The following is a 22,414-nucleotide window of genomic DNA, read 5'->3' as shown; positions in this document are numbered from 1 at the left end:
TAATGTGCTCTCTACCTAAAGCCAATCTCCAGAAGCAACTCACCCTCGATAAATCAAAGCCTCAGCATTATACACTCTATTCCTGATGAAGGGCTTTTGCCTGAAACATCGATTTTCCTGACCTGCTGTGCTTTTCCAGCACCACTCTGATCTAAATTATACACAAGATTACCTAGGGATTGTACCAGGTCAGCAAGGGGTTATTAAACCATGAGTGCATCGCACTGTCAGGAGCACAGACTGTGAACTGTGTTCTCTGGATTTCTCTAACAGATTTGAAACACCAAGCTGCTGAAGAGTTTAGTTCAAGCTAATTAATGGTTTGGCCTAGTTTCTAACCTGTGGAATTCAAAGAAACATAGGAAGTAAGCCATTCAGCCCCTCCTACTTTTTCCACCATTCAGTAAGGTCATGGTGGACTGTGGTCTAACTCCATAGGGTACCTTGGGCTCATTTCCTCAATTCCCTTGCTTCATTAAAATTTGTCTGACCCACATTTATATTCAACAATAAAATTAGCATTAACCACTGTTTGAGGAAGAAAGTTGAAAACCTCCACCAGTCTTTGCATGTCAAAGTGCTTTCTAACGTCTGCCCTAGGTGGCCTGGCCCTAATTCTTACACTTTGCCCCAATTCTAAAATCTTCAACTAGTGGAATAACTGTAGTTTTTATCTACTCTGTCTTTCTCTGTTAATATGCTGAAGACCTTGATGAAGTCACCCCTTAACCTTCCAAATTCTAGAGATTAAAGCTTTCATTTGTCTCATCTCTCCTCATACCCACTCCCCTGATGTCTAGGTCTCATCCTTGTAAACCTGTGTTGAATTCTCTCCAGGGCCAAAAACATCCTTTCTAAGCTGTGGTACCCAAATCTACTCTCAGTCCCCTAAATGAAGGTTGAATAACTGCAGCGTAATGGCTATATCCCGTGTCTCCAGCCTGTTAGATATACAGGTGAGCATTCCATTCACTGCCCTGACTGGTTTCCATGCCTGTTTGGGGCATTTTAAAGATCTGTGCACCTGAATCCCCAAATCTTGTTGGACATCCAGTCTATTTAACTTTGTGCCTGATCTATCTTTTTTCAGCCTGAAATGGATAATCTTGCACTTGTGTATATTAAAATCTGTCTTCCACAGCTTTGTTCGTTCATCCAATCTATCAATATCCTGTTGTAATTTTAAGTTGCTATCAACAATGGCTACAATTCTGCCCAATTATATGTTATCAACAAATTTGGATAGATGACTTTTATTCCATTATCCAACTTATTAATCAATATTGTGAATAACTGTGGGCCCAAAATAGATCCCCTGTGGAACATCACTAGTCACATCCTGCTAATTTGAGGTTTTTTACCTATTCTTACCCATTATTCCAACTCACTGTTTCCTCCCACTCAGCCAATCTCCTGTCCATGTCAGCAACTTGTCCTCAATTCCAAAGGCTTCCACCTTTGGTTACTCTATGTCAGGCTAACTGGTTTGGAATTCCCTGGTTTCTCTCTGTCACCCTCTTGAAAGAGCAGAGCGACATGGGCAAATTTCCAATCCAGCAGCAGAGCTCCTGAATCCAGGGACCTCGGAAAGATTATGGTTAGAGCATCGGCAATGTGCTCTCCTACCTGCTCTAACACTCGTGGGTGGAAACCATCAGGTTCTGGGATTTGTCGCTCTTTGATTCTATTAACTTCCCCATTATTGATGATTTATTTCAGCTCATTTTATTTAGTCCTGTCCCTGATCCTTTGGTAATTTCTTTGGGATTTCCAGCAAGCTCTCCTCTTTTTCTGCTGTGAATATTGAAGCAAAATAATTGTTCAATATGTCTGCTTTTTCCCCATAGTCACTAACAATATTCCCACTGTCAGCCTTCAGTGGGCCAATAGTCCTCTTATCCAACCACTTTCCCTTTATATAGCTACAAAATCTGTAAATTCCCAACTATAAAATCTCTTCTTATTGTTTTTTTATTTCCCCTGCAAGTTTCCTTCCATAGTCTTTTACCTGCTGTTATAACCCTCTTTGTGGCCCTTTGTTGGTCTTTGTATTTGTCCCATTCTCTGGGATCTGTACTATTCTTTACATTTTGACAAGCATTTTCTGTTAATTTTATGCTGTCCCTTATCTCCCTAGATACGTACAGCTTTGTTTTTGTAAGGTGGAGCTTTTTCTTCTCATGAATACAAACTGCCCTGAACATTACTAAATGTTTCATTGAACACCCTCCATTGCTCTGAGCAGATGATTTCCTGTGGAAGCTGCCAAATTATTTAGCTCCTCTTGTGGACATGGAGAAGCAAGAATGCTCTCCACAGACTCTCAAGAACGTTTTCAGCATCCCCAGTCCTAATCACTGACCTCAGCCCAGCCCCTCCGACCTCAGCCCAGCCCCTCCGACCGCAGCCCACCCCCTCCAACCTCAGCCCAGCCTCACCGACCTCAGCCCACCCCCTCCGACCTCAGCCCAGCCTCACCGACCTCAGCCCACCCCCTCCGACCTCAGCTCTGTCCCTCTGACCTCAGCCTAGACCCTCCAACCTCAGCCCAGTCCCTCCGACCTCAGCTGTGTCCCTCCGACCTCAGCCCACCCCCTCTGACCTCAGCCCAGCCCCTCTGACCTCAGCCCAGCCCCTCCGACCTCAGCCCAGCCTCACCGACCTCAGCCCACCCCCTCTGACCTCAGCCCACCCCCACCGACCTCAGCCCAGCCCCTCTGACCTCAGCCCACCCCCTCCAACCTCAGTCCAATCCCTCCGACCTCAGCCCTCCCCCTCCAACCTCAGCTCTGTCCCTCCGACCTCAGACCATCCCCTCTGACCTCAGCTCTGTCCCTACAACCTCAGCCCACCCCCTCTGACCTTAGCTCTGTCCCTCCGACCTCAGCCCAGTCCCTCCGACCTCAGCTCTGTCCCTCCGACCTCAGCCCAGTCCCTCCAACCTCAGCTCTGTCCCTCTGACCTCAGCCCAGCCCCTCCAACCTCAGACCACCCCCTCTGACCTCAACCCTGTCCCTCCAACCTCAGCCCAGCCCCTCCGACCTCAGCTCTGTCCCTCTGACCTCAACCCAGTCCCTCCAATCCCTGCCCAGCTTCTCTAATCTTCCTACAATCCCTCCGACCTCCCCCCATGCTCTCCAACGTCCCCCCAGCCTTTAGGGGCCTCCAGCCCCTAGTGTCCCTCTGTGCTCTGATTGGGTCATCCATTGACCTGTTGCCGGGCAGAGTGTGGCTGTGGAAGATCTTAGTGAAGACCTCATTTTAAAATAGCTTGCCTTCAGATATTTATAGCATTTTGACTCATTCACTTATATTTCTGTTTATATCTAATTCTGCTCACAAAGACTTTGACAGTGGAGAATTCTATGAAATTGTAAAGAATATTTTTTCTAAAATTGCAAAATCGCTCTTCACCCTTTCTCTCTTATTCCTTTATTTTAATCATACAATTCCTACAGTGTGGAAACAGGCCACTTGGCCTGACAAATCCACATTGACCCTCCAAAACATCTCCCACCCAGACCACTTCCCCATTACTTTTTTTTTAACATTTCCCCCAACTAATGCACATGACCCACACATCCCTGAACACTATGCACAATTTAGCATGGCCCAGTTCACCCTAACTTGCACATCTTTGTGACTGTGGGAGCAAACTAGAGCACTTGGACTAAACCCACGCAGACACAGGGTGAATCTGCAAACTCCACACAGACAGTTGCCCGAGGCTGGAATCAAACGTAAGTCCCTGGCACTGTGAGGCAGCAGTACTAACCAATTTTAGATTAGACTTACAGTGTGGAAACAGGCCCTTCGGCCCAACAAGTCCACACCGACCCGCCAAAGCGCAACCCACCCATACCCCTACATTTACCCCTTACCTAACACTACGGGCAATTTAGCATGGCCAATTCACCTGACCCGCACACCACCGTACCACACTGACCTTGCATAACCCACACCAAACAGACAGCAGCAGTTTGAAAAGTCTGCTCAAAAACACCTTCTCAAGGGCAACTAGGGATGGACAATAAATGCTGTCCCAATGTCCACGTCCCATGGAGACATTTTTAAAAAAACAATCACTATTTCTCATAACACCAATTTGATGTTATTAACACGTTGCTTTCTCACTTCTTATTTCCAGAAGATTAGATTACTTACAGTGTAGAAACAGGCCCTTCGGCCCAACAAGTTCACACTGACCCTCCGAAGAGCAACCCACCAGACCCATTCCCCTACACTTAACACTACGGGCAATTTAGCATGGCCAATTCACCTGACCTGCACATTTTTAGACTTAGGAGGAAACCCACTTAGACACGGGGAGAATGTGCAAACTCCACACAGTTGCCTGAGGCAGGAATTGAACCCAGGTCTCTAGTGCTGTGAAGCAGCAGTGCTAACCACTGTGCCACCATACCGCCCCTAAGTTGGCTTTGTTGTCTAATAATTTTATTTTTAAAATGCAGTGACTATTATTTGACAAGAGCTATAAGAGAATCTGTGCTAAAACTGACAATGAGAAAATGGTAGGGGGAACAATCGTGGTGAATTGATGATTGCGATCTTAAAGACACAAGTGAATTAAGGTCAATCTCATGTGACAGTATTTACATTCCATTTGCCTTTGGATATGACAGTTTATATACAACATCTGCAGTGTGTAATGAACTATTAACATAGCAAATGGCTGAATTAGTAGTTATTTTTAAAACGTTTTTCGAACAGAGAACTCTAATTGGTGATGTTAATTCTATTTATAATATTAAACCACTTAGTTTTGGTGCTGGAGGGAACTTCTCTCTAGCATCTGGACTGTGTACGGTTTTATGGCTCTTACTTGAGTATGAATATACTTGCTTTGGAAGGAGGGTCACAGGAGAAAGTGAGGACTGCAGATGCTGGAGACCAAAGTTGAGAAATGTGGTGCTGGAAAAGCGCAGCATGCCAGGCAGCATCTGAGGAGCAGGAGAACTGATGTTTCGGGCAAAAGCCCTTCTTCAGGAATGAGGCTGGTGTGCCAAGCGGGCTGAGGTAAAAGACCTTTTATCGTGTGAGAAAACTCACTGGAGCTCACTGAGAAAAACCCTCCATGAGACTCCACAACCCTTACACTTGCTGATATTTGTTAGAACAGTCTTTCGGCTCCCAACCAACATTTGAGCAATCTGGCAATTGCTCTTCTTTTTCTGGCCAAAGTAGATTTAAGAAAAGATTCTGCAGACTTTTTTTTATATCTTTTCCAGACTTGGGAGCTAATTTGACTCTAACTTTCCACCGAGATCTATATGTGCAAGTGGCTTCCCAAACCACTGGGTAATGTGTCCCACAGGCCATGCAGCATGCACAGATCCTCTGAGTGACTACCCAGCTGTTGCATGGATGCATATTTATTATTTTCCAAGAAGGACAGTACTATGTATTTAGAGTCAAAGAGTCTTAGAGATGTACAGCATGGAAACAGACCTTTCAGTCCAACCTATCCATGCCACCAAATAGCTGAAATAAATCAAGTCCTATTTGCCAGAATTTTGCCCAGATCCCTCCAAACCCTTCTTATTCGTATACCCACCAGATGCCTTTTGAATGCTGTAATTGTACCAGCCTCTACCATTTCCTCCAGCAGCTCATTCCATGCACACACTAATCTCTGCGTGAAAAAATTGCCCCTCAGGTCCCTTTCACCTTAAACCGATGCCTTCTAGTTCTGGACTTCCCCACCCCAGGGAAAAGACCTTGTCCGTTTCCTCTATCCATGCCCCTCATGATTTTATAAACTTCTATAAGGTCACCCCTCAGCTTCTGATGCTCCAGAGAAAACAGCCCCAGTCTATTCAGCCTCTCCCTATAGCTCAAAACCTCCAACCCTGGCAACATCCTTGTAAATCTTTTCTGAACCCTTTCAAGTTTCCCAATATCCTTCCTATAGGAGGGAGACAACAATTGCACACAATATTCCAAAAGTGGCTGAACAAATATTCTGTATAGTCACAACATGATCTCCCAACTCCTATACACAATACACTGACCAAGAAAGGGAAGCATACCTTCTTCACTATCCTATCTCCCTGTGATTTCACTTTCAAGGAGCTATGCACCTGCACTCCAAGGTCTCTTTGTTCAGCAACACTCGCCATAGGACATAGAACGTAAATGATAGACCATGGCAGCACAGTACAGGCCCTTCAGCCCTCGATGTTGCACTGACCTGTGAAACCAATCTGAAGCCTACCTATCCCACACTATTCCATTTTCATCCATATGTCTATCCAATGACCATTTAAATGCCCTTAAGGTTAGCGAGTCTACTACTATTGCAGGCAGGCCATTCTACACCCCTACTACTCTCAGAGTAAAGAACCTACCTCTGACAACTGTCCTATATCTACCACCCCTCAATTTAAAGCTATGTCCCCTTGTGTCAGTCATCACCATCCAAGGAAAAAGGCTCTCACAGTCCACCCTATCTAACCCTCTGATCATCTTGTTGTCTCAATTAAGTCACCTCTCAATTTTCTTCACTCTAACAGAAACAGCCTCGCACCCTCAGCCTTTCTTTCTAAGACCTTCTTTCCATATCAGGCAACATCCTAGTAAATCTCCTCTGAGCCCTTTCCAAAGCTTCCACATCCTTCCTATAATGGGGTGACCAGAACTGTACGTAATACTCCAAGTGTGGCCGTACCAGAGTGTTATACAGCTGCAGCATGACCTCATGGTTCCGAAACTCAATCCCTGTACTAATAAAAGCTAACACACTGTATACCTTCTTAACAACCCCATCAACCTAGGTGGTAGCTTTCAGGGATCTATGTGCATGGACATAGACATTTCTCTGCTCATCTACACTACCAAGAATTTTACCATTAGCCCAGTACTCTGCATTCCTGTTGTTCCTTCCAAAGTGAATCATTTCACACTTTTCTGCATTAAACTCCATTTGCTACTTCTCAGTCCAGCTCTGCAGCTTATCTATGTCCCTCTGTAACCTACAACATCCTTTGATATTATCCACAACACTACTGACCTTAGTGTCATCTGCAACTTTACTAACCCATCCTTCTACGCCCTCATCCCGGTCATTTATAAAAAAGACAAACAGCAGTGGCCCCAAAACAGATCCTTGTGGTACACTACTCGTGACTGACCAGTGGTGCACCACCACTGGGACCTTCCCATTAAGTGTATAAGTCCTGCCCTAATTAGCCTTTCCAAAATGCAGCACCTCTCATTTGCACAGCTTGAACATTTTGTGAATAAAGTTCACATCTTTGCTTGAATAAGTTTTGATTAAACTAATTAAGGAATTTGGCTAATCTATTTCTGAAACTGAACTATAACACCGTATAAAATGTCACCTTTTTAAATCAAACTTTGTTGTGGACGCTAGGAGGAAGATAAGAAATTGACTCACCCCTCCTATCTCCATCGGAAAACTTTCCCAAATAAAAAAAATGAATGAACCGCAGATGCTGTAAATCAGAAACAAAAAACAGAAGTTGCTGGGAAAGTTCAACAGGTCTGGCAGCATCTGAGGAGAGAAATCAGAGTTAATGTGCCGGGTCTGGTGACCCTCTCTCTGAGGACCTGAAACATTAACTCTGATTTCTCTGCACAAATGCGACCACACCTGCTGAGCTTTTCCAGCAACTTTTGTTTTTGTAAAGCTTTTCCAGTTTGTCTCTTATTAACTGCTGTTTTTTCCCTTTCTTATTAGTTATTTGAAAAATGGGAACCCAAAACCTAAAGAAAACAGAGGAAAGGTTGGCATAACGGTAAGTTTGTTAAGTAACACATTGAGGATGTTAATACATTGTATTAATTGTTAAACTGGTTCTTTGCAGAACTGCATTTATTCGTGGATAATACCGTCGTCTTCAATGTAATTGCTGAATTAGCAACAAAATTATTGTTTTAATTCATATTCTGCTCTCGTTTAATTGGAAAGTGTTTAAAGAGTTAATAGAAAACTGTCAGTTGTGCAAGTTAAAATGCTAATCTTCTGAGGTAAGGAGAAATCTCTTCACCCTAAGCGTGGTGAGACTGTGGAATTCTCTGTTACAGAAAATGCTTGAGGCTAAAACATTGAACGTTTCAAAACCAGAGTTTTATATATATATATATGTCTTAAAACTAAAGGGATCAAAGGGTATGTGGAGAGAGTGGGTACAGTAGTTGGAAGATCAGGTATAATCATATTGAATTATAGTGCAGGTTTGAAGGGATGACTAGCCTACCCCTGCTCTAATTTTCTATGTTTCTATATTTAATAATCCCAGCGGTAATCCTTGGGCTGCTTTATGATGGTTCTATGTTCAACCTGGTTTCTTTTGGTATCTTAGCGAGATATAATATCTTACTTAGGATTAAATGTCTGAGTAGGATTCTCACTTTCTATTTTGGTCAGTATCAAGATCTTAATGAATTGGAGGAAAGATTCTTGGTGTAAATATTGGTCAGTCTAAGAATCAATTAGAGTCATAGAGTCAGACAGATATACAGCATGGAAATAGATCCTTTGGTTCAACTTGTCATTGCTGACCAGATGTCCCAACATAATCTAGTCCCATTTACCAGCATGTGGTCCATATCCCTCTAAACCCTTCCTATTCATATACCCATCCAGGTGCCTTTTGAATGTTCGTAATTGTATCAGCCTCCACCATATCCTCTGGCAGTTTATCCATCCTCTGTGTGAAAAAGTTACTTTTTAGGTCCCTTTTAATAACCTATTATTAATATAACCTTCAGTTGTTGAATGTATCTTTAGAAAGTGAAAATCACAACTGATCTTGGAGGAACCTGTTTGGAAGAGGTCACAACACAGAAACAGATAAGTGAATAGTTTTAAATATAGCCTTGCTGTTAATCTACAAAATGAAGAGAGTGAGTTCTTTATTGATTCTATGTTTTATTGAGATATGTCCCTGAAGTCATAAGTATTAAGTTAGCCTGGAGCAGAGTTTTCTCGAGGAATAAGATGGTACTATTTTCTGGGTCTGTAGATTGGAAGAAGCAAAAATGGCCTTTAGTAGAAAGATATGCTCTTCTTGTCGGATGTGAGTGTTACTGAGGATTATATCTGCAATAAATGTTGTTGGTTCCGAATCTTATCAGATCGACTGGATCAGTTGGAACAACAGTTAGAGGCAATGAGGAATTTACAAGAGTTAGGGGGTGCGATGGATGGCAGTTATAGGAAGGGAGAAAAGCCGCAAATACAGTCACACAGATGGGTTAACTCCAGGAACGGGGGGGGGGGGGGGGGGTGAGGGGGCGGGGTGAGGTAGGCAGGTAGTGCAGGAATCTTCTGTGGCTATCCCCATTTCAAACAAGTATGCTGTTTTGGAAAATGTAGGGAGGTTGGATTCTCAGGGGAATGTAGCATGAACAGCCAAGTTTCTGGGATCGAGACAGGTTCTAAGGTAATGAGGGGTATGTCAGGTTCCAAGAGATCGGTTGTGTTAGGGGACTCTCTAGTCTGAGGTACAGACAGACGTTTCTGTGGCCAGCAGTGAAAATTCAGAACGGTGTGTTGCTTCCCTGGTGCCAGGATCAAGGATGTCTCAAAGAGGGTGCAGAATGTTCTTACGGGGGAGAGGGACCAGCAGGAGGTCATTGTCTACATTGGAACCAACGGCATAAGAAGGGAAAAGGTTGAGATTCTGAAGGGAGAATATAGAGAGTTAAGCAGGAATTTAAAAAGGAGATCCTCAAGGAAAGTAATATCTGGATTACTCCCAGTGCTATGAGCTAGTGAGGGTAGGAATAGAAGGACAGAGCAGATGAATGCATGGCTGAGGAGCTGGGGTATGGGAGAAGGACTCACATTTTTGGATCATTGGAATCTCTTCTGGGGTAGAAGTGACCTGTACAAGAAGGATGGATTGTACCTAAATTGGAAGGGGACTAATATACTGGAAAGGAGATGTGCTAGAGCTGGTCAGGTGGATTTAAACTAGTAAGGTGGGTGGGTGGAGAGGGGGAGGGGATGTGTGTGTGTGTGTGTGTGTATGTGTGTGTGTGTGTTTGTGTGTCTGTGTGTGTGTGTGAGATGGGACCCAGGGAGAAGTGAAGAAAGAGATCAATCTGAGATTGATACAGTTGAAAAAAGAAAACTGAGTCAAACATTCAGGGCAGGCAGGGACAAAGCAGAGAACAAGGTAGGGCTGATAAATTAAACTGCATATTTTTTAGATTAGGTTCCCTACAATGTCGAAACAGGCCCGTTGGCCCAATAAGTCCACACCGACCCTCCGAAGAGTAACCCACCCAATCCCATTTCCCTCTGACTATTGCACCTAACACTATGAGCAATTTAGCATGGCCAATTCACCTGCCTGCACATCTTTGGACTGTGGGAGGAAACCGGAGCACCCGGAGGAAACCCATGCAGACACGGGGAGAATGTGCAAACTCCACATAGACAGTTTATTACAATGCAAGAAGCCTATCAGGGAAGGCAGGTGAACTCAGGGCATGGTTAGGAACATGGGACTGGGATATCATAGCAATTACAGAAATTGGCTCAGGGATGGACAGGACTGGGAACTTAATGTTCCAGGATAAAAATGCCACAGGAAGGATAGAAAGGGAGGCAAGATTGGAGGGGGGGGGGTGTCATTTTTGCTAAGGGACAGCATGACAGCTGTACTGAGGGAGGATATTCCCGGAAATGCATCCAGAGAAGTTATTTGGGTGGAACTGAGAAATAAGAAAGGGATGATTACCTTATTGGGATTGTATTATAGACCCCCTAATATTCAGAGGGGAATCGAGAAACAAACTTGTAAGGAGACTTCAATTATCTCTAAGAATAATAGAGCGGTTATAGTAGGGGATTTTAACTTTCCAAACACCTCAGTTCCAGACTGGGACTGCCATAGTGTTAATGGTTTAGATGGAGAGGCATTTGATAAGATTTTGTTAGAAAAATTTCTAATTCAGTATGTGGATGTACCTACTAGAGAAAGTGCAAAACTTGACCAACTCCTGAGAAATAAGGCAGGGCGGGTGACTGAGGTGTCAGTGGAGGAGCACTTTGGGGTCAGCGACCATAATTCTATTAAATTTAAAATAGTGATGGAAAAGGATAGACCAGATCTAAAAGTTGAAGTTCTAAATTGGAGGAAGGCCAATTTTGATGGTATTAGGCAAGAACATTCAAAAACTGATTGGGGGCAGATGTTTGCAGGTAAAGGGATGGCTGGAAAATGGGAAGCCTTCAGAAATGAGATAACGAGAATTCAGAGAAAGTATATTCCTGTCAGGGTGAAAGGAAAGGCTGGTAGGTATAGGGAATGCTGGAAGACTAAAGAAATTAAGGGTTTGATTAAGAAAAAAGAAGGAAGCATATGTCAGGTATAGACAGGATAGATTGAGTGAATCCTTAGAAGAGTATAAAGGCAGTAGGAGTATACTTAAGAGGGAAATCAGGAGGAAAAAGAGGGGACATGAGATAGCTTTGGCAAATAGGGTAAAGGAGAATCCAAAGAGTTTTTATAAATACATTGAGGACAAAAGGATAACTAGGAAGAGAATAGGGCCCCTCAAAGATCTGCAAGGTGGCCTTTGTGTGGAGCCACAGAAGATGAGGGAGATACTAAACGAGTATTTTGCATCAGTGTTTATTGTGGAAAAGGACGTAGAAGATACAGAAAGTAACGAAATAGATGGTGACATCTCGACAATGTCCATATTACAGAGGAGGAAGTGCTGGATGTCTTGAAATGCATAAAGGTGGATAAATCCCCAGGACTTGATCAGGTGTACCCTAGAACTCTGTGGGAAGCTAGAGAATTGTGTGCTAGGCCTCTTGCTGAGATATTTGTATCATCGATAGTCACAGGTGAGGTGCTGGAAGACAGGAGGTTGGCAAATGCACTACCACTGTTTAAGAAGGGTGGTAAGGACAAGCCAGGGAACTATAGACTAGTGAGCCTGACCTCAGTGGTGGGCAAGTTGTTGGAGAGAATCCTGAGGGACAGGATGTACATGCATTTGGAAAGACAAAGACTGATTAGGGATAGTCAACAAGGCTTTGTGCATGGGAAATCATGTCTCACAAACTTGATTGAATTTTTTGAAGAAGTCTCAAAGAGGATTGATGAGGACAGAGCAGTGGACGTGATCTATAAGGACTTCAGTAAGGCATTCAACAAGGTTCCCCACGGGAGACTGGTTACCAAGGTTAGGTCTCACAGAATACAGGGAGAACTAGCCATTTAGATACAGAACTGACTCAAAGATAGAAGACAGAGGGTGGTGGTGGAGGGTTGTTTTTCAGACTGGAAGCCTGTGACCAGTGGAGTGCTACAAGGATCGGTGCTGGGTCCATTACTTTTCAACATTTATATAAATGATTTGGATGCGAGCATAAGAGGTACAGTTAGTAAGTTTGCAAATGACATCAAAATTGGAGGTGTAGTGGACAGTGAAGAGGGTTACCTCAGATTACAACAGGATCTGGACCAAATGGGCCAATGGGCTGAGAAGTGGCAGATGGAGTTTAATTCAGATAAATGCGAGGTGCTGAAATTTGGGAAAGCAAGTCTTAGCAGGATTTATACACTTAATGGTAAGGTCCTGGGGAGTACTGCTGAACAAAGAGACCTTGGAGTGCAGGTTCATAGCTCCTTGAAAGTAGAGTCGCAGGTAGATAGGATAGTGAAGAAGGCATTTGGTATGCTTTCCTTTATTGGTCAGAGTATGAGTACAGGAGTTGGGAGGTCATGTTGCGGCTGTACAGGATGTTGGTTCAGCCACTTTTAGAATATTGTGTGCAGTTCTGGTCTCCTTCTTACTGGAAGGATGTTGTGAAACTTGAAAGGGTTCAGAAAAGATTTACAAGGATGTTGCCAGGGTTGGAGGATCTGAGCTATAGGGAGAGGTTGAATAGGTTGGGCTGAGAGGTGACCTTATAGAGGTTTATAACATCATGACAGGCGTAGATAGGGTAAATAGACAAGGTCTTTTCCCTGAGTTGGGAGTCTAGAACTAGAGGGCACAAATTTAGGATGAGAGGGGAAAGATATAAAAGAAACCTAAGGGCAACTTTTTCACCCAGAAGGTGGTGCATACATGGAATGATCTGTCAGAGAAAGTGGTGGAGGCTGGCACAATTGCAATATTTAAGAGGCATCTGGATGGGTATATGAATAGGAAGGGTTTGGAGGGATATGGGCCGGATGCTGGCAGGTGGGACTAGATTAGATTGGGATATCTGGTCGGCATGGATGGGTTGGACTGAAAGATCTGTTTCCATGCTGTACATCTCCATGACTCTGTATGATTTGGAATGCATTTTGTGGAAAAGGTTTTGGCCAGGTCAAAGACATTTCTGAAGACTGCAGCTTACCAGAAACTGACTGAGTCATTCTTACTGAGTTTCCTGAAGAAGGACTTATGCCCGAAACGTCAATTTTCCTGCTCCTTGGATGCTGCCTGACCTGCTGTGCTTTTCCAGCAACACAGTTTTTAGTTACTGAGTTACATGGCAGGTTTCTCTCCATGAGGAGAGTGAGCTTTCTCACATGGTTGTCCCAGACTTGCTGCATTAACTGTGCACCATGCCCCTTTGGTGACAGTGATCCAGAACAATTGGAGACACTGCTGGGACATCATAGTGCGTAAGAAGGGACTGGGAGCTCTCCAATGGGGGATTTAAACAAGCCTTACATTCACTGATTTGAAAATGCCATCTACAGGCTTCAGTCTGCATTTCATCAGCAGATCATTCATTATCAAGAACTCACATTCAGGATGACTGCCTCAAACAATCATGATCATTGCACTGTGCACACTAATTGCCTCCTCATCATGTCTACTCGGCAAATTTAATCAGTCAAAGGCACTTAGAAGTGGCAATCTGAGGTTTCTGTTTCATGTACTCAATCTATAAGATGCACTGGAGAACAATAGCATTTGCAGAGTTGAAAGTTTATTGACTGTGATGGATCACGTGTGATACCGATGTGCACTCAGTAACTTTCCTCCTTCTGCCTACTTCTGTGTCTAAATGCAGCCTCACTTTCTGCAGCTGGAGGGTGAGCTGGGGGTGTGGTGGGACTGTGCTTGATCCTGTTGGCTTGGAAGACTTGCATGGTCAACACCTGATGCCTTTGGGCCTAGGGGGACCAGGCTCAGTGAACGTCTCCAGCCCAACTGCAGGCTTACCTTCCTTGGCACAATCTCCCACAGGCTCTGGGAGGACATGACAAGGCCTCTGAGTGTTGGAGAATTCGGGTCATTTCTTCACCGTTGGGTTATAGGGATGTGTTTGTCAGATTGCCATGACTGAGTCTCATCCACAAAGAGAACTGACTGAAGTGGAAATCTCAGAACTGGGGGAGGGAGCAGGTGGAAGCACATTCTCTGAAGGTTCAGTATCTGCCTCCTGAGCTGATGGTCTCCCATGCTACTATCATTTTTGCAGAGGTTCGATGGATGCTGCTGGTGCCTGGATAAGAGAAAAGAGGAAATTATTTGCTTACAAGGTTTAACAGTTTGTGCAGATTAAGAATGAGGTTGAACCAGTGGGTAATGGGAAAGCAGCACAGGGAAACCTCCAGGGGTGGTTGACTATTGAAGTCCCAGACGGTGGCCATGCTTGTCTCTGGTGAGATTGAGGATTTTCTCCTTGTCCAGAGGGAGCAGCCATGGAATGTGTGACATTCCACCACCATCTCGAACGTCTGGATCCTTGTGGGACAATCTTTCTTGTCATTAAGCAGCAGGAGGGATTGAGGGTGAAGGAACTGAATGCAAGAGCACTTAATGGTGAACCAGGGGAGGTGGTGAGGTGTCCCCAGTCAGTGAGTAAGAGGTGCAGTGGGCATGAAGAGTCAGTAATTGGAGAGGTTCAGGAAGAGGGGAAGAACCAATCATTGGGCATAAAGTTGGCAGTGGTGAGGGTTGGAGTCTATGAGCCTTGGTCAGCGGAATGTGCAGTGAGTGTGAGTGAGTCATGCCCTCTCAGTGAGAGTGTCAGGGAGCTGGGAGACAATGGGGACACTTGCCCTTGCAAACATCAGAAGCTTATTAATCCTTTGTGCACATCAAAATATCTGTTTCCGCCCTGGACACAGCCCTGACCTGGGCCGCACTCTGTACCCAGGTTCCTGTATCTTTGCAATGTGGTATCCTGTCTTGGGCAGCAGGAGAAAGGACTGTCCTCCTCATTTCCACCCCAACCACCAAATCCTGCAAAGCAGTGAGGACCTCCCTTTGCTCATTGCCACCAGCCACACTGCACTGGGTCAGGGCCAGTTCCTGGCTTGCAGCATCTGGGGTGGGTCCCAGCAGACCAAGCACCATGAACGCCACTTGACAAAATGCTAAAAGGCTAACCAAGAAGGCAAACAGTCCGTCTCACCCTGTGTTTGTGTTCATTCATTGCATCTGGCAATTCATATTTGAAATTCGTCATGTATATATAAATGATTTGGATGTGCACATAGGAGGTAAGGTTAGTAAGTTTGCAGATGACACAAAATTGGAGGTGTTCTGGACAGAGAAGAGAGTTACCTCAGATTACAACAGGATCTTGATCAAATGGGCCAATGGGCAGAGGAGTGGTAGATAGAGTTTAATTTTGATTAATGCGAGGTGTTGCATTTTGGAAAGGCAAATCAGAACAGGACTTATACACTTAATGGTAAGGTGCTGGGGTGTGTTGCTGAACAAAGAGAGTAGGAGCGCAGGTTCATAGCTCCTTGAAAATGGATTCCCAAGTAGACAGGATAATGAAGAAAGCATTTTGGTATGCTTGCCTTTATTGGTCAGTGTTGAGTATAGGAGTTAGGAAGTCATGTTGTGTCTGTATGGAACATTAGTTTGGCCAATTTTGGAATACTGCATACAGTTCTGGTCTCCCTGCTATCGGAAGGATGTTGTGAAACTTGAAAGGGTTCAGAAAAGATTTACAAGGATGTTGCCAGGATGTTGGAGGGTTTGAGCTATAGGGAGAGGCTGAATAAGCTGGGGCTGTTTTCCCTGGAGCATCGGAGGCTGAGGGGTGACCTTATAGAGGTTTACAAAATTATGAGGGGCATGAATAGCGTAAATAGCTAAATTCTTTTCCCCAGGATGAAGGAGTCCAAAACTAGAGGGTCTAGGTTTAGGGTGAGGGGGAAGGATTTAAAAGAGACCTAAGGGGCAACTTTTTCACTCAAAGGGTGGAACGTGTATGGAATGAGCTGTCAGAGGAAGTAGTGGAGGCTGGTACAATTGCAACATTTAAAAGGCATCTGGATGGGTATATGAATAGGAAGGGTTTGGAGGGATATGGGCCGGGTGCTGGCAGGTGGGACAAGATTTGGTTAGAATATCTGGTCAGCATGGGCAAGTTGGACCGAAGGGTCTGTTTCCATGTTTACATCTCTATGATTCTAAATTAAACGTACAAAGATTTGGACTTGAATATTTAATACTTTTTTATTCATCTCCTTTCTGCATTTTGTTTCACTGAGACACCAAAACATTTATTTTCTTAAAATTGTCTCCTTTGTTAAAATAGCAGTTACAGAAATTGCATAATTACAGACCAAATATTTCCACCATTACCTTCACACAGTAGTTCTCGGGCTACATTTTGATCAGAATAGTTTGAGAATGTTACATTGCTGATCTTGTTGTAAACGTTGTAGCTGGAAAGATCACAAATATTGCTTTCATCCACCTCCACAGATTTCATTCCTTAGCCACCAATTTCATCTCAGCCTGTTCCCCTGCCTCACTACTTACTCACTACTCGCTCACTACTTACTCACTACTCACTCACTACTTACTCACTACTCACTCACTATTCACTCACTACTTATTGCTCACTCACTACTTACTCACTACTTACTCACTACTCACTCACTACTTACTCACTACTTACTCACTACTTACTGCTCACTCACTCGTTACTCACTACTTACTGCTCACTCACTACTTACTTACTACTCAGTCACTACTCACTCACTACTTACTCACTACTCACTCACTACTTACTGCTCACTCACTACTTACTCACTACTCAGTCACTACTCACTCACTACTTACTCACTACTTACTCACTACTCACTCACTACTCACTCACTACTCACTCACTACTTACTCACTACTCACTCACTACTTACTCACTACTTACTCACTACTTACTCAGGCTGAACCTGACCCTTTGCAGCTAAAACCGTCTGACCCAGATTTGCATGTTCCAATGGGATTTTGAATTTTTATTTATTTTCAATCCTCCTTCATCTCAATCATTTCCAAAATCCTGCTCTCTGTCTCCTAACTCGCACCAAGTCCCATCCACCCAACACCTCCATGTGTACTTGCTGGACTACAGTGCTCTCTGATCTAGAAAAGGCTCAAGGTCCTCACCCTGTGTCCAGCTCCTTGGCTTTATCCCTACCTTTCTCTGTTCCCACCTCCAGCAATAACCCCCCGGGGAACCCCCACATTCCTCCAGTTTTATAACCTGACCTTCCTTTGCTCCACATCAGACAGCTGTGTCCCCAGGTTTTGGGCTGCTCTCTTTAAAGCTTCCAGCTTCTCTCTCCTTATGAGTCCGACCCTACATCTTCCTGTTCGTGTGTGCCGCAGTGTCACATACGTTTGCCAGCGCTCTTGGGCAGCACCATGGAATGCATTGCTGTAGTAAAGGCACTATGTAAATACAACAAGTTGTTGTTTTATATCATCAGCCCTCAACTCTCTAAGAAGAAAGACTGGGCAGCAACAAGAGAAGACCATTTAAACCAAGGGTCCCCTCAGTCCTGTCATTGGCTGAGCCTTGGCTGCAGGGAAGGTGTCAGTGAGTTTATTTGTATCTCAGAACTCTCTCAAGCTAATGACAGCGAGAAGTGTTCTCGAGCTGAAATATTAATGTTCAAAAGCTCCTTCTCTGACTCTATGGCTCTCCTTCCCAACCCCTCCCCTACCCGGAGCATCTTGGGCACAAGGAGAAAATTGGAAGGAATAAATTACTGCTCTTTTAAAAAGTCGTGAACCTGATTGTTATGATGTTAACAGCAACATGTTGAGACATGTTTCCTCATGAGGTGAACCATGTCACTTTGTCAACGTCAGATGATTTTACTCAGTCAGCCATAATTAAAATAAGTCTTCCTTCAAGTTCTTTCTTTCAGGAGTAACACAATTAAGCTGTGGTTTGGTGAATTGATGTATTAAGTTATCCTTTGCTGGGTCCTTTAGTCAGTATGCAGTTCTCTGTGTTTACCGGCCTGTTATTACCTTCTCAACTCTTGTAGAGAACTCTATGGCATCGCCTCTCAGGATAATGAAATATATACCTGCAGGTCCCAGCTTGGCAGATACAACAGCCTATAACATTTCACAAGCAACTAACAATGCACACAATTATAAATGAGGAAACATTCAAGTGAGCGATCAGTGAGTATAACATTCGACTGAAAGGAATCTGAATTTTGCCTTCATGGAGTTAAAAGGTGATCAGAAAGAGGGACACAGCCACTTCAGTAATTATAATGAGGGCGGCCAGGTGGACCGCATAGAATGGGAGTTCCCTGATTGGGGCTGTTAATTTTGTCCCATCAGGGAGCCCTAGCTGACAGATATAAACAGGAGAGTCAGGGGTTCTGTTCACATTGAGGGAGCTGGATCAGTGTCAAGGACTCTCCATGTGCAAATAAAGGGGGACTTGGTAACAGGATACCAGCCTCTGAGGAGTCATTTCAACCATCAACAAATTTATGCTCAGCACACAGAGTGGAATTGTTAAGAGTGCACATTAATGTGGTGTCTTATCTTCAGAATGTGCTCTTGTTTAGCAATTACAATGTTATTGGAAATGGAGACATAATTTCAGAGGGAGCAGTGAGGTTTGCAGCTGGCCTGATCTCACCAGGAGGGACAGGTACTGAGACCACCTGAGGGCCCTGCGCCTGATTTGGCATCTCCTTTCCTAAAAGTGAGAGGCAGGTTTTTCAGAGGTGGGGGTGGGTGGAAGCTGGCCTCAAACTCTCCCTGAGCTGGTGGCTTTGTTGTGGAAAAGGCATGGGGAATTGCTGGGACATTTGGGATTGGAGTGCCTTAAATAGTTTTGTTAGCAACCCCACCCCAGCACAAAGATTTCTTCTCCCCATACCCCCAGCACGCAAACACCCACACACACACCCACACACACACCCACACATACACACAATCACATTCACACACTTACTCACACGCGCACACACACACACCCACACCCACCCACCTATCCACACCCTCACACACACACAGACACTCACACGCACTCACATATACACACACATACAGATACACACACACCCACACACACTCACACTCACACTCACACCCACACACTCACTCACACTCACGCACACACTCTCACAAACATACTCACACGCGCACACACACTCACCCACACCCACCCACCTACCCACACCCTCACATACACATGCACGCACACACAGAGACACACACACACTCATACATACACATACACAGATACTCACACACATACCCACACCCACCCACCCACACATACACCCACACCCCCCCACACACATAGACACTCACACACACATATATTCTCTCTCTCTCTCTTTCTCACACATACACGCACAAACAGAAAACACTCACAGAGGCACACATACACGAACGTGCACGCGCGCACACACACACAGAGACACAGACACGGACACACACACACGATCATGTACACACACACACACACACACATCCCCCCACATGGACGGACACACACACACACACACACACACACAGTCACGTACACACACGCAATCCAGTTATTTTCATGCTGAATTTCCCTATTCTTGCAGCAGTGCATGAAGCACAATTTCTCTCCTCCTGAATGCAAATCTCTCTTTATTAATAAAAATGAAATAGATGTGATGAACATTGCCGACTGTTTTGCTCTGGTATGCAGTTTTCAAAACCATAACCTCAGCAGTGGTATATTGAAGCATTGGTGAGTATTCAGAGCAGTGATGGGGATAATTTCAGACTCTCTGGCACTGGGTTATGAAGCAATAGTCAGAACTAAATCTATTTCTATTAAAGAGAAAAAATATTGAGAAAATATATCCATATTTTCAAAATATTGGGAAGAAAGTACAATATAGATATAATCAGGTTATTTTTAACTTAGTCTGTCAGTGCTGAGCTACAGGATATATGTAGAAAATTATCAAGCCTCAGGCAAGACTTGAGGTTAGAAGAAGGGTTTTATTCCCCACAGGAAAGTGAATCTGTGAAATGGGCTGTCAGACTGAGAAATGAACAGGCTGGTGACGAGAACTTTTACAAAAAAGCTGGGTGGGCTTTAAGGAACCTAATGCCAACCCTATCACAAGAGATTCAATCTGAATTTTAAAAATGTCAAAATTATTATTAAAATTACAATCTATTTCAAATAGATTTTAATTGGATGAAGCTAGTTTAAATGGTCAAACTGAACTGCATGGCATCTTCTTTCAAGTTGCGCTGACAATATATCCTAGAACTGTTGTGACATCAAATTCACTGTAAGTATTTTTATCACAGCCATCAGGTTTTGTGAGAGCAGTGTTTAAATGAAAATCCATACCTCATTGCTTGTTGAAGTTATTTTGACCTTCTTACTCTCTTAATGTTGGTTTGTACATGTTGAAATTAGCCTGGGAATCACGACATTTCTGTTCTCTAAGGTCTGCTCAGTGTAACCTTCACCAATTAAAAAAATAGTAAACTTTTGGAACAATCCTGAAGCATAGAAATGATCTGGAGCCTGTTCTACACGTCTAAAGGCTCAAATGATTGTCCTGAAATAGGAGAAAGTGAGCACTGCACATTTTGGAGATCAGAGTCAAAAGGTGTGATGCAGGAAAAGCACAGCCGGTCATGCAGCATCCAAGAATTGACGTTTTGAGCATAGGCCCTACCTAGGGATGGTAGATGAAGAGCTTATGCTTAAAACATTGACTCTCCTGCTCCTCGGATGCTGCCTGACTGGCTGTGCTTTTCCAGCACCACACGTTTTGACTCTGATTGTCCTGAAATATAAATATATAGACATTCATGAATGGTTTTGTGTGTTTCATTGTCAATCTAATCAGATGCATGCTGACAAGATGTTTGCTGGCTGTCAAGAATTTATATTTGCTTGTGTTAATCAAACCAGGAGAATTCCATGTCCATGCTAGCAGGTAATAATTGGCCCCACTTCAGGAATGTGAACTGACTTGTTCAGCTACACCATGGGTAACTGACGTCAATATAGGGGATCAACAACATGATTGACATTGAAGCCACACCCACTGGGTGCATTGTCAGATCCCAAAGAGGCTCAGTCTAGTAACAGCTGATTTGCCTTTTTCCTGTCACCAAAACCAAGAGGCCATTTTATTCAGGGCGCAGTAAGGCTACCATTCAGATATGGTAAGAGCATCGCTGAGGGCACTGACCAGGATTTTCCAATCAGCCTCCAATTTTTTTTATTCTTTCATGGGATGAGGACATTACTGGCTGGACCAAGAATTATTGCTGTGGGTCACATGTAGGCCAGACTGGGTAACGATGGCAGTTTCCTTCCCAAAAAGAACATTAGTGAACCAGAGGGGGTTTTCCTGACAATCAACAATGGATTCAGGGTCATCATTAGACTCTTAATTCAAAACTTCCCACTGAGATGTATGGTGGCTCAGTGGTTAGCACTGCTGCCTCACAGCACCGGGTCCCAGGTTCGATTCTGGCCTTGGGCGACTGTCCGTATAGAGTTTGCACATTCTCCCCGTGTCTGTGTGGGTTTCCTTCCACAGTCACAAAGATGTGCTGGTCAGGTGAATTGGCCGTGCTAACTTGTCCATAGTGTTAGGTGCATTAGTCAGAGGGAAATGGGTCTGGGTGGGTTACTCTTCGGAGGACCGGTTGGGCCAAAGGGTTTGTTTCCACACTGTAGGGAATCTAATCAAACATAATTCTGAGATTTTTGAACGCCTGAATGTAAAATTCAGCCGCTATGCCAATCCCAACATTCTCCTAAGCGACAGTGGCTCTTAGTAAAGGCTTTGGTCACTTCATGAATGATTAAGAAATTCAACATCATGTGACATCACCACACTATCACCAATCCAAATAGAAAGGCTGCGGTGGTAGTGAAAATTGCCAAAGGAATCATAACAAAATCGAGCAAATTGACAATAATGAAACAAATTAACCGTATCTTTTACCCACAGCTGTACACTGTGTATGTGTCACTCTCTGTCCCACTTCTTTGCATATAATTCCCAAAGCCATGCTGTCTAATGGGGCTTCCTTTTCCACTTTGTTTTTGCTCTAATCTTCACAGCCTTGGCAGGGCCAGGAAAATATTGCTTGATCCTACACTTGATCTCATCAGTAACAAATGAAGCAAGGTCACCAAAATGAATCCAAT

At 44.0% G+C, this 22,414-nt stretch overlaps 1 protein-coding gene across 1 annotated transcript in view; it reads left to right on the top strand.

Moving 5' to 3' along the window:
• Window positions 1-22,414, top strand: part of dcdc2b (doublecortin domain containing 2B) — a 72,219-nt gene that overhangs the window by 12,103 nt on the left and 37,702 nt on the right. Inside the window, exon 2 of the mRNA XM_060847522.1 lies at window positions 7,721-7,778. Coding sequence (XP_060703505.1) covers window positions 7,721-7,778 — 58 coding nt within the window. The remainder of the gene's footprint in view (window positions 1-7,720; window positions 7,779-22,414) is intronic.

This window comes from Hemiscyllium ocellatum, chromosome 30 (genome assembly GCF_020745735.1).
Source record: "Hemiscyllium ocellatum isolate sHemOce1 chromosome 30, sHemOce1.pat.X.cur, whole genome shotgun sequence".
In the NCBI taxonomy this organism is placed as follows: Eukaryota; Metazoa; Chordata; class Chondrichthyes; order Orectolobiformes; family Hemiscylliidae; genus Hemiscyllium; species Hemiscyllium ocellatum.
The sequence above is the reverse complement of the archived record's forward strand: the minus strand, read 5'-3'. Positions and strand labels throughout refer to the sequence as shown.